Source organism: Orycteropus afer, unplaced genomic scaffold (assembly GCF_000298275.1).
Source record: "Orycteropus afer afer isolate SDZICR_OR568_19922 unplaced genomic scaffold, OryAfe1.0 scaffold00134, whole genome shotgun sequence".
Lineage (NCBI taxonomy): Eukaryota > Metazoa > Chordata > Mammalia > Tubulidentata > Orycteropodidae > Orycteropus > Orycteropus afer.
In genome coordinates, this window is record NW_006921721.1 from 2,844,258 (window position 1) to 2,856,410 (window position 12,153).

Sequence of the window (12,153 nt, forward strand, 5' to 3'; positions counted from 1 at the left end):
TATACTTAGGTCAGTAAATGGAATCTCAGTTCCTAGCTGTTCAGGCTAAAACCCGGGGAGTTTCCCCTACCTCCATACCTAGTTCACAGAGCACCTAAATGCCTCTAAGTTTTACTTTAGAATTTATCCTAAATCCAGTTCTCCTAGATCACCTCCATTTCACCCATCTTGGTCCAACCCACCATCTTCTCCTGCCAGAACCAACGCAGAGCCGCCCAACTGGTCTCTAACTTTTCCTTTTGCCCCCTAATCAAATTCTCACCCAACAGCCAGAATCTTCTTCTAAAAATTAAACTGGGTAGTGTTAGTCTCAGAACCCACCAATGGCCCCCCAGCACATTCATCACTGAGCCCTCCAGTTTTCCTGATGCCATCATGTGCCCCCTCCCTTTGCCTAGGCAGTTCTTCCCTTGGTCTTCCACCTCTCCATTCTCTTTCTCTATTGTTCTTCAAAACATCTATCATTACCTGGCACCGTATTATACATACTTATGTATATTTGCTTATTGTCTGTACAGCTCTCTACCCAAACATATAAGCTCTGAAGACAAGGATCTTGTCACATTGGCCTTGAACTGTGCCTGAGAAATAAATGGGTGCTCAATAACTATCTTATAAGTAAATGAATGCCATCTTTGAACTCCCTCAAATATGCCATACTCACTCCAGCATAAATCCTTTGCCCAGGATATGCCCTCAACCCTTTTCATCTTGATGCTTTCTGTTCTCCCATCACATCTCAGCTTTAACTGTCACTTCATTCATCTATATAATCAATCAGTCAATCAGTCAGCAAATCATTATTGGTGGAGGCACCATTCTAGGCACTGGCAATAGAGTCATGAACAGAACAGGTTAATTCCCTACCCTCATGGAGCTTACAATCTAATGGGACACAGACACGTGTGTGTGTGTGTGTGTGTGTGTGTATGATCCTATGTTAGATAATGAGAAACCCAATGAAGAAAATTAGAGCAAGGTGGGAATGAAGAGCAGTGGTGGCTTAGATATGGTGGCCAGGAAAGGCTTCTCTGAGGAGGTGGCATTTGAACGCAACAAATGATGCCATGAGGAATCTAGAAAGCCCTCCCCAAGGCCCATCACACCCCAGCTAGCTCAGAGTCCAGTGCTGTAACTCAGTGACACCATGAGCCTCCTTTCCAGCACACCTGTGATTCACATATACTGGAGCAATCCTTCAATTCACGTCTGCCTCTCTCATTAGACTGAGGGCCCAGTAAGGAGAGGGCCTCTGTTTTTTTCCCCACCATACACCAGCACAGGGCTGAGATACAATGAATAAATGGATCAACAAGCATTGGTAGTTCTTGAAGAGAATGTCCAGCAGGCTTTCGCATCCTCCATGGACTATGAGGTCAACCTCGATGACCATGTGAATCAATTTACCAAGTGTCTCTGTCCAAACCCTCCCCTTACCCCCACTATAATCTTCTGCCCCTTTCAAGGAGAGCCAGGCAGACTGAGACTTGACAAAGAGCTGGAGGGTCCTGGGCACACACAATTGGATGATGGGGTAGGTACCTAAAGTAGCGAGAAGTAGATTTCACCAGAGAATGCCTATAAGCCATATAGCCATGGACAGACACACCATAGAAGCTGAATGTGGTCAAATCTGTCCAGATTTAGGGGTGAGCACAATGTTCTGAGGAGGAGAAAAACCAAAAGAGGATAGAAGAATGAGGGAGAAGAGGAGCTAGGCAAGAGTAAGGCCAAGGCCTTAAGATTCTCCATTTGGAGAACCTGGGCAGCTTGGACAGCTTCAACCCTGCAACATTTCAGGCACTGCAACTGGGCTTCCACCCACTCTCCTCATTAGTATACTCCACTTTCTGGAGACTCTGCTTCCATGCCGCCACTTACCAGCTCCAGACTTGAGAACAGCTTGGTTCTTTAACCTACGGATCACTTCTATACTCTTGTTGGCTACCCCAGTCTATCCAATCTGATTTTCCATGGCTGTTCAATAGAAATGCTGGCCTTTCCATTCACCACACTTTCTGTGGCTCTTCTGAATACTGTCCTTTTGCATGTTATCCCTTGTTGCAGGACAGCAGCCTTCAGCAATCCTCTGCTGAAATCTAAAGCTGTCTTTAAGGCTCCACCTCTGCCCTGGAGTTCCTAATGCATCAAGCTAAGTGGGCCCTCTCCATGAAACTCCTCTGTGCTGAAGACACTCCATGAGCAGTAAATCGATTTCACCTGTGTTCATCCTATGTTCTGCCTTTGAATCCCCAGCTGAAATCATGTCTTCTACTATTTTGCTTGGCCCTTCACAGTTGCTTAATAAAGACTTGATGATTGATTGGAGGAAAGCACCACATCGGCCAGCAGTGATGCTTATGAGCAACTGCTGTCCATTCCTCATCTGTAAAACTCCACTTGGGAATTTTGTAGAGTTGAAAAGTCTTTCAGAAATAGGAACCTGTCATATGAGACAGAATTTCATTTTAACCAAATTACAGTGTTGTAGCTAGAACCAAAGGAATTTGTAAATGACAGCTAAAACAGAGTTAGCCATAGGTATTGGGCAGTTATAATTAAGCTTAAGAAGAAACTTGGGCTCAGTTCATAACAATAGGGACATTTTGTGATACTGAGTATGGTAGGCTGAATGATGGCCTTCCAAAGATGTCTACATGACAAACTTGCAAAATAAAGCAAATTTTACTTTATACAGCAAAGGGGACTTTGCAGATATGATTACATTAAGGATATTGAGATTATCTTGGATTATCTGATGGGCCCAGTAAAATCACAAAAATCTTTATAACAGGGAGGCAGGATATCAGAGTGAGTGGTTGGAGATGTGATGCTGGAAGGAAATGGTTGAAATGATGCAAAGAAGGGGCCATGAGCTAAGATTGCAAGAGGCTTCCCTCAAAGCATCCAGAAGAAGCCAGCTCTGCCAATTCCTTGACTTTAGCCCAGTAAGATTTATCTTGGAATTCTGACCTTCAAAATTGTAAGAGAATCAATTCATGTTGTTTTAAGCCCCTAAGTTCATGGTATCTAAGTTGTTACAGTGACAACAGTAAATTAATATATTGTGTGAATGCCACCAATGATGAGGGGAATGCAGTCTAATAGTGGAACCATCCTGGGCTATATGTCTAAGAATGGGCACCAGGAACCCCTACTATGTCTGTCCTGGCAGCCATGTTCTCAGTTGCTTAGCAACCAGGCAAAAGGTAGGGTATGCACAATTCAAATCAAACTAAAAGCACTCACTGCAACTTCCTCCAGAAAAGATAAGACATTTTGTGCCAGGATTTAGAAACCAAAGGCTAAAAAACAAACCAAATGCCAGGTATTCATATGTTCTCTCTCTCTCTCTCTCTCTTTTTTACATTCCATCCAGGGATAGGTAGGTTTTCATATATCAAAACTGAGATAGGTCTGGGAAAGCTAGAACTGCTAAATTGGTGTTGCAATAACCTACTGATTAAGTTGAATTGTTGTTGTTGTTATGTGCCATCAAGTCGGACCCAACTCATAGAGACCCCTCTTTGGGTTTCCAAGGCAGTATCACTACAGAAGTAGATTGCCCAGCCTTCCTTATGAGGAGTGGCTGGTGGGTTTGAATTGCCAGCCTTCTGGTTAGCAGTCAAGTGCTTTAGGCACTATGCTACCAGAGCTCCCAAGTTGAGTAAAAGGCCCATGTAAGGAGGAAAGAATCGGTTGAATCAGCTGATTTTACTGAATTGACTTTTATTGTCAATTTTTCTTTGATTTAGATTAGGTTTGTTGATTTACTTCAGAGCTCAAGAGATATCATCCAAGATTCATCAGACAGATTCCAAAGTCTGGTGTTAATTACCAATTTCAAAGAGTTAAAATTATCCCAAAAGACAAGCCAGTGTCATACATTTCTGAATCATCGGATTTTCATTTCAGGCAGTCTGTATACAGTCTCATCAGAGACAAAAACATACATAACATGAAGTAAAAACACAGCTTCATTTCCCACAATAGATGCTCTAAACACCCTCTGTTCCCTGTTTATTTTTTTCTTAGCTGTTAAAGCAAAATGTTCACAGTGTCTTTGACACATAATGTCACAGTCAATCTGTGATGTACTATAGTTTGATAAGAAGAATGGTAAAGAGATGTTTGTCCTGAATTTATCCCAGTAGTGAATTTTCATATGTGGGGCTTCAAACAAGACCAGTTTAAAGAAAAGAAAGAGCCATGGTGATGTTAAGTTGAAATACTTTAATGCAGTTTATAAAACAAATCTCCCAAACATTTATTTTTGAGTCAAGCTTTTAGTTATATTGGAGTTAGTGTAAGCAACAAAATAAAAGGAACCTCCCACACATTGGTGTTGGCACACAATAAATAATTAAGAGAAGTATTACAACATTTCCAGTTTGTTTTCATTTTGAAAATTTTGTTGACATAAAATTTGTAAAAATGCTACAGAACTGTTAATTGATTTTTTTTTTCTCATAGGAGTTATGAATAGTTAGACTCAGATTGTGAAATTCACATAATAAAAGATTCTTTCTAAAAATCTGAACAATAAGAATATCATCATATAATCCTGGCAGAAGAGAAAGTTGTGGAACTTTATTCAAAATGACCTCAGCCTAGAGCATCGTTGGCTTAATTTCCATTGTTAGTTTTTCCTACTCTCTCTCTTTCCCTTATCCGCACTGGCACTCATATATTCATGATTGTGTACCTCCTAGGTAACTATTTTACAAGAAAACACCAGGAGAAATAGGAGAGAATGAACAGAGTGAAGTGTATTCTCCAAACCAGCGGTTCTCAAACTCCAGTGGGAACAGCTATATGCAAAAATGCTAAAAATGCAAACGATATATTAAAAATGCAATTATGATTCAGATTAGTTCCTCAAATATACAAATCCTTTCTAAACTAAAAGGACTTACTGATTCTGGTTGCTCTCTTACTCTGGGGAAGGGAGAAGAATAGAGTGCCGTGGATCAGTTGTGTGGTTCCTTCAAAGACTGACTGGCTGAGAAGTAGAGAAAGAAGAATCACCCCATTTCACTCTTTCCGCAGTCAGTCAGTTGCCTGTGGAAAGTGGAGCTGAGTTCTTGGGCTGTGAGGAAGAGTGAGTGGTCTGGAGGCAGGGCTCTGATACAGCCCCGTGCCCAACTCCCTGACAAGGCACCAGCCTCCTCTTTAGTCTAATCCAAAAACTGTGCAAAGGGTTCAGGCAAAAGGGGCCTATTTTTCAACTATGTTCTGCACCAAACAAGGCAACCTCATGGTGCATTTAACACACTTGGCTGCTAACCAAAAGCTTGGAGGTTTGAGTCCATCCTGAGTACCTAAAAAGAAATGCCTGATGATCTACTTCTGAAAACTTAACCTCTAAAACCCACATAGAGCCCAGTTCTGTTCTGACACACATGAGGTCAGCAGGATTGGAGTTAACCCCATGGTAACTGGTTACTGCTGGTTCAGTACATAACCACAGTGTTTCTGGGCTCTATGGGAAAGGAGTTGCCTCTTTGAAAACTTTGACCCAAACATCCATGGTGGATTCATTTCCTATACTGATCCCAAAACTAGCAGCCACTTAGACACATGGGAAAACTAGAACCTAGGGACAGGCCAAGTGAGGCCAGTAAAGTGGGCCTAGACAACCCTCCACAAGCCCCTACATTCCTTGTGTTTTGAAGTCCAAGCAAGCTGTGAGAACCCACTCACACAGGGAAATCAGAGCTCCTAAGGCCAACCTTCTGGAACGCCACACATTTGTTTGGCACTAACTGAGTATCAGCAGGCAGTGTGATGATGGGTTTGCTTTGTTACAATTTGCCCTTTTAACTCTTCCACACACCTTATTTTGTACAGAAAGCAGACCCCTTCTCTGGCACCCACCCTGAGAAAGGTCAGGGTCCCAGATGCACTCAGGGCACAGTTCGCTCCCAGAGTCTTTCCCTCAGTAGCCACTGGCCTTTGGGACTCTCTGTCTCGTAGCAGTCCTCCCCCGGAGACACCAGTGGCTCCAGGGCAAAGAGCTCAGCATCCCATTCCACGTCTTCTCCTGAGAAGTTGAAGAGGATCTGTCTGGAGCTCCCCAGGCTGGAAGGGAGGAAGAAGGCAGAGGGTTTAAGTCCAGCTTTGATGGTAGCACAGAGGGAAGGAAGCATGCTCTGATTGCCACCATTCTGTGCAGACCATCAGAATGTTCCCTCTGGCCTGGGCCTGGTGGAAGACTAAGCAGCAGTGCTACGGGGGCTGTGGGCAGACCTTAAGTGGACATTGGGCTGGCCTTCAAGGGGAGGGATGGGAGATGGCATCTAGTTGTAAGATGTCCAGTACATGGTCTATCATTGTTAAGGATTGAATTGTACCCCAAAAAATATATATTGGGATCCTAACCTCTCTACCTATAGATGTAGTCCCATCTGAAAATAAGATTTTCTTTATTATGTTTATGAAGCCATATCAACGTAGGGTGAGTCTTAAACCTATTCACTTTTGAGATAGAAAAAGAACAAATTAAGCACAAAGACAGCAAGCATAAATGGGGGAAAGATAGATGCCAAGTAGAGATTGCCAAGACACTGAGGAACATCAGGGTTACAGAAGCTGAAACAGGATCTTCCTCCAGAGCCAAGAGAAAGAGCTTTCCACTAGAGCCAATGCCATAAATTTGGACTCTAAGCCTCCATAACAGTGAGAAAAGAAATTTCTGTTCATTAAAGCCACCCATTTGTAGTATTTGTCTTACAGCAGCACTAAAACTACAATTATTATGGGAGGAAAATGTTATTTAGAAAACATCCTGAATCCATCAGAGTTGGACAACTTTTGTAAAAACAGAGGAAAACAGGGATTGATGAGTCTTGACCAGCCCTTCTCCTGTGAAAGGTCCCAGCCAAAGTTTTCCGTCCAGAGAATGGTCAATGGCTTTTTAAGTCAGTGGCCTCCAATTAATTTGATGTTGGTTCCATGTTGGTGCTATTCCCTCTTGTACTCCAAACTCTTATGAAAAATCTGGAGCACAAAGGGGGCAGAGCAAGAACAAGTGAGTAGATACTCCCATTTACTCCCAAGCAACAAGCCCACTAAACAATGTAAAAAAAAAAGTACAGACTGAGATCTCAGAACTCCACATGGCAGCTGAGGTGTTGGAGAGTCGCAGTGAGTCCAGAAGCAGGGAGGAGGAGGAGCAGGGTAGGCATAGAAGCTGGGAGATCCTATCTGCTAATAACCTACTTCCGTAGTGATACTGCTTTGGAAACCCAAGGAGGGGTCGCTATGAGTCTGGTCCAACTCAATGGCACATAACAACAACAACAACAACATTAACAGGAAGCTTCACTCATGGCAGCCATTTTGGGACAGAGCTGGGCAACATTCCAAGCAGGGAATACAGAAAGGATGATCTGAGGAAGCTGTAGCCCTTAAAAAAAAAAAAAGAAAGAAAGAAAAACCAATCCACTGCCATCGAGTTAATTCTGACTCACAGTGACTCTATAGGACAGAGTAGAACTGTCCCACAGGGTTTCCAAGGCTAGAAGTCTTCACAGAAACAGACTATCTCATCTTTCTCCCACAAGGCATCTGGTGGGTTCAAGTCATTGACCCTTCGGTTAGCAGCCGAATGCTTTAACCACTTTACCCTCAGAGCGCCCTCAATTTTTTTTTTATTTTTAAGGCAGCACAAATTGTCTATGGGAGTTTGCAGGTGGCACAATTAGATGGAGGTAAAGAGAGATTATGGCACTGTGAGAGAGTGCAGTTGACTGTCTCTGAGGCTCAAGCTGAATGGGCACTAGCGCTGGAAAGAAGGACAAGGGCAGCAGCGTGTGGGGACTTCTTTGGACAGACAGCAACACAGAGACAAATTACTGGCTTCTCGCTCACAGCGAGACATGGCAACACCATGAAAGAGCCTGTGTAAGGACACCTATTAAGAAAAGACATAGAGACCCCCCACCTTTGCCACAAGGAAGTCAAGCCCCACTGCTCACTTTAGCATCTACAACCAGCTAAACCCCCCACACACACCCAGGCACACTTACTGATTTTTAGAGATCAAACTTCCAGAAATCCTGAGTCAGAACTGAGAAAAAGCTAAGGATAAGAGTGCCCTCTAGTGGTCCTCAGGAGAAGATCTCAAGCCCACTGGCACTGGGTTAATTCTGACTCATAGAGACCCTGGGGAACAGAGGGGAGCAGCCTCGTGTGATCCCCAGGTCTGTCAGTTTCTGCAGAGACAGGCTGCCTCATCTTTCTCTTGTGGAGCGGTTGGTGGGTGTGAGCCTCAGCCTTTCAGGTGGCAGCTACGTCATTGGCTGCTGTTCAATCAGAAAAATTTCCCACAGAAACCAGAATACAAAATTTAAAGAAAAAAAAGTAAGAAAATGGCCTAAGTTCAACAACAACAAAAATAGTAAAGTACCCAAAATTACAAGACAAGAAGGATCAATCAAAGCAAAACATGAAGAAGAGGAAATTTCTCCTGTGGAGCCAAACTAATGCAAGGAATTAATGATTTTCAGACTATGATGCTAAATATATTTAAAGAAAGCAAAAAGCACACAAAAAACAACATAGTGAAGACCAGGAAACAAATGGAAGAAAAAGATAACAGACAACAAAGAAGTTAAAAACAGAGAGAGAGAGAGAGACAACTATTGGAACTGAATAATAAAGCAACTAAATTAGAAAAAGCAAAAGAAACATTCAACAACAGAGTTAAACAGACAGAATATAGAATAAATGAACTAGAAGAAAAAGTAATTAAATTTATCAAGGCCCAAGAGGAAAGAAAAAATTGAACAACCCCCTCCCCCAAAAAATATGGGAATCAATTAAGAAATCTAACACTAGAGGTATTAGAATCCCAAAGCACCATATAGCAATAAAGACATAGAAACAAATTTTAAAAACATAATGAGACAGAATTTTCCAGACCTGAGCAGAGAACCAAGTCTACAAATATAGGAACTTACATGAACCCCAATCAGAAGAGACAAAAGATCAACTCTGTGCCATATCTTAATAAAATTCTTGAAAATGAAATACAAAGAGAGAATTTTGAAAGCAGCAAGAGAAAAATGCAATATAAAATCTAAGGGTCTTTCATAAGAATCAGTGTGGATTTCTCCCCAGAAACTCTAGAGGTCAGAAGACAATGGAGCAACATATATAAAATACTGAGTGAAAACAATTGCCAAACAAGAATCCTTTACCCAGCAAAACTATCACTCAACTGAGGGGAAAATCAAGACATCATCAAGCAAAAAGAAGCCCTGAGAATTTGACAGCACCAGACCAGTTTTGCAAGTATTGCTTAAGAGAGGACTCCAAATGGAATGGCAAGAGCATTAAATACTTGCATCTATACATAAAAACCAAAACCAAACTCACTGCCATCAAGTCGGATCCAACTCATAGCTACCCCTCCTTGGGTTACCGAGGTGATATCACTACAGAAGTAGATTGCCCAATCTTCCTTCTGAGGAGTGGCTCGTGAGTTTTAACCACCAGCCTTCTGGTTATCAGTCAAATACCTTAGGCACTATGCCACCAGAGCTCCTAAGAAAAAGAAAATAAGAAAGATCTAAAAATAAAAAAAAAAAAAAATTCAACAATAGAATCATAAGGACCAAGTATGATATTTTCAGGGAATAAATGCAATAATTAAATCCCACGAACAGTAAAAACATTTGTAAAAAACAAGTGTGTGGTACTGAAGGTTGTGAGTCATCTTGGCTGGGCAGCTGGATGTAGTTATTCCCCATGATGAGACTGGTAATTGGCTACATGGTGGAATCTACTGGAGCAGCTGAGTAGCTGCCTTAGGGATATGGTCTGCTTCCTGTATATGAGAGGAAGTTTTGAGAAAGGTCTCTGCAGCTTTATGGCACACTTGGACCATGCATGTAGCTGAGCTTTCATTTAACAGCCTGCCATGATTCCTGCTGATCTTGGGACTGCCCCTGGACTTGAATTAATGGCCTGCCATGTTGTTTGGTAATATTAGGACTATGTTATTTTATTTTCCCACCTTGGTCTTGATAGCTTCAGCAGCCACCAGCTGCCCGAGTGAAGATACGCCTCTAGCTCCAGTGGGCCGGAAGCAAGAGGTAGAACTGAAGCCCAAGGTCAAGGAGCTTTCACCCAACCCTTAGAGCCTGGCACTTTGAACTCAGACTTCTAGCTTCAAAAAAAAGGAATAAACTCCTGTTTGTTAAAGTCACTCATTTGTGGTATTTTCTGTTACAACAGCACAAAGTAACTTAAGCAAAGTGCAAAGTACACTTATCAAATATAGGTTATATATTGATTATAATCTACCACTCATCTGTCAGTTTGCTATATTGTGGTGGCTTGCATGTTGCTGTGAGGCTGGAGGCTATGCACCCGGTATTTCAAATACCACCAAGGTCACCAATGCTGGATAGGTTTCAGTAGAACTTACAGACTAAGATAGACTCCAAAGAAAGAAGGGGCTATGCACTTCTCAAAGAATTGGCCATTGCAAACCTTATGATTCAAGAAACATCAAAAGAAGATAGAAGGAATACACAGAGTCACTGTAGCAAAAAGAATTGGCCAATGTTCGTCTATTTCAGGAGGTGGCATAGCAGTGAAACACTGTCTGATATATTACTGGAAAATACGAATAGTCTGGAAACATTGTCTCATATATTGCCAGAAGATGAGTCCCTCAGGTCAGAAGGCACCCAAAATACAACTGGGGAAGAGCTGCCTCCTAAAAGTAGAGTCGACCTTAATTACACAGATGGAATAAAGCTTTGGGGATCTCCATGTGCTGATGTGGCACAACTCAAAATGAGAAGAAATAGCTGTAAACATCCATTAATAATCGGACTATGGAATGTACAAGGTATGAATCTAGGAAAATTGGAAGTTGTCAAAAATGAAATGGAGGACATAAAGATTGATACCCTAGGCATTACTGAGCTGAAATGAACTGGTTTGGGCCATTTTGAATCAGGCAGCCATATGATCTACTATGCCAAGAATGACAAATTGAAGAGGAATGGTGTGGTATTCATTGTCACAAAGACATGTGATCTTGAAATGTTTCAAGATCTATCCAGAAGTACAATGCTGTCAGTGATAGGATAATATCCATACAAGTACAAGGAAAACCAGTTAATACTACTATTTTTCAAATTTACACACCAACTACCAAAGCTAAAGAAGAGGAAATTAAAGATTTTTATCAACTTCTGCAGTCTGAAACTGACCAAACATGCAATCAAGATGTGTTATTATTGGTGATTGGAATGCAAAAGTTGGAAACAAAGAAGTTGGAAAATATAGCACTGGTGATAGAAATATCACTGGAGATCACATGATAGAATTTTGCAAGACCAATGACTTATTCATTGCAAATACTTTTTTCAGCAACATAAATGGTGGCTATACACATGGACTTCACCAGATGGAATACACAGGAATTAGATCGACTACATCTATGGAAAGAAATGAGGAAGAAGTTCAATATCTTCAGCCAAAACAAGACCAGGAGCTGACTGTGGAACAGACCATCAATTGCTCTTATGCAAGTTCAACTTGAAGCTGAATAAAATTAACATAAGTTCACAAGAGCCAAAATATGACCCTGATTACATCTCATCTGAATTTAGAGACCATCTAAAGAATATATTTGATGTATTGAACACCAATGACTGAAAACCAGAGGAATTGTGTGATGACATCAACAACATCATCCATAAAGAAAGCAAAAGGTCATTAAAAAGACAAGAAAGGAAGAAAAGACCAAAATGGATGTAAGACTCTGAAACTTGCTTGTAAATGGAGAGTAGCTAAAGCAAATGGAAGAAAGGACAAGATAAAAAAGCTGAACAGAAGATTTCGAAGAACAGCTCAAGAAGACAAAGACAATTATTATAATGAAATGTACAAAGATCTGGAGCTAGAAAATCAAAAGGGAAGAACACACTTAGCGTTTCTAACTGAAGAAAAATTCAAGCCTTGAGTTTCTGTGTTGGATTGGGTTCTATAGAGAAACACAAAAAACCAGCAAAGTGTATATATATATATTTAGAGAGAGAGAGAGAGAGAGAGAGATTTATCTTAGGTAAATGGCTCACAAGCGTGTAGAAGCCGACAAGTTCAAGCTGAAAAGTTCGTCTCTAGAGGGGG

At 41.4% G+C, this 12,153-nt stretch overlaps 1 protein-coding gene across 1 annotated transcript in view; it reads right to left on the minus strand.

Annotated features, from left to right (window-relative positions):
- Positions 1–5,906: 5,906 nt before the first annotated feature.
- Positions 5,907–12,153, minus strand: part of CUNH13orf42 (chromosome unknown C13orf42 homolog) — a 100,870-nt gene continuing 94,623 nt past the window's right edge. The window contains exon 4 of the mRNA XM_042781571.1: positions 5,907–6,081. Coding sequence (XP_042637505.1) covers positions 5,907–6,081 — 175 coding nt within the window. The remainder of the gene's footprint in view (positions 6,082–12,153) is intronic.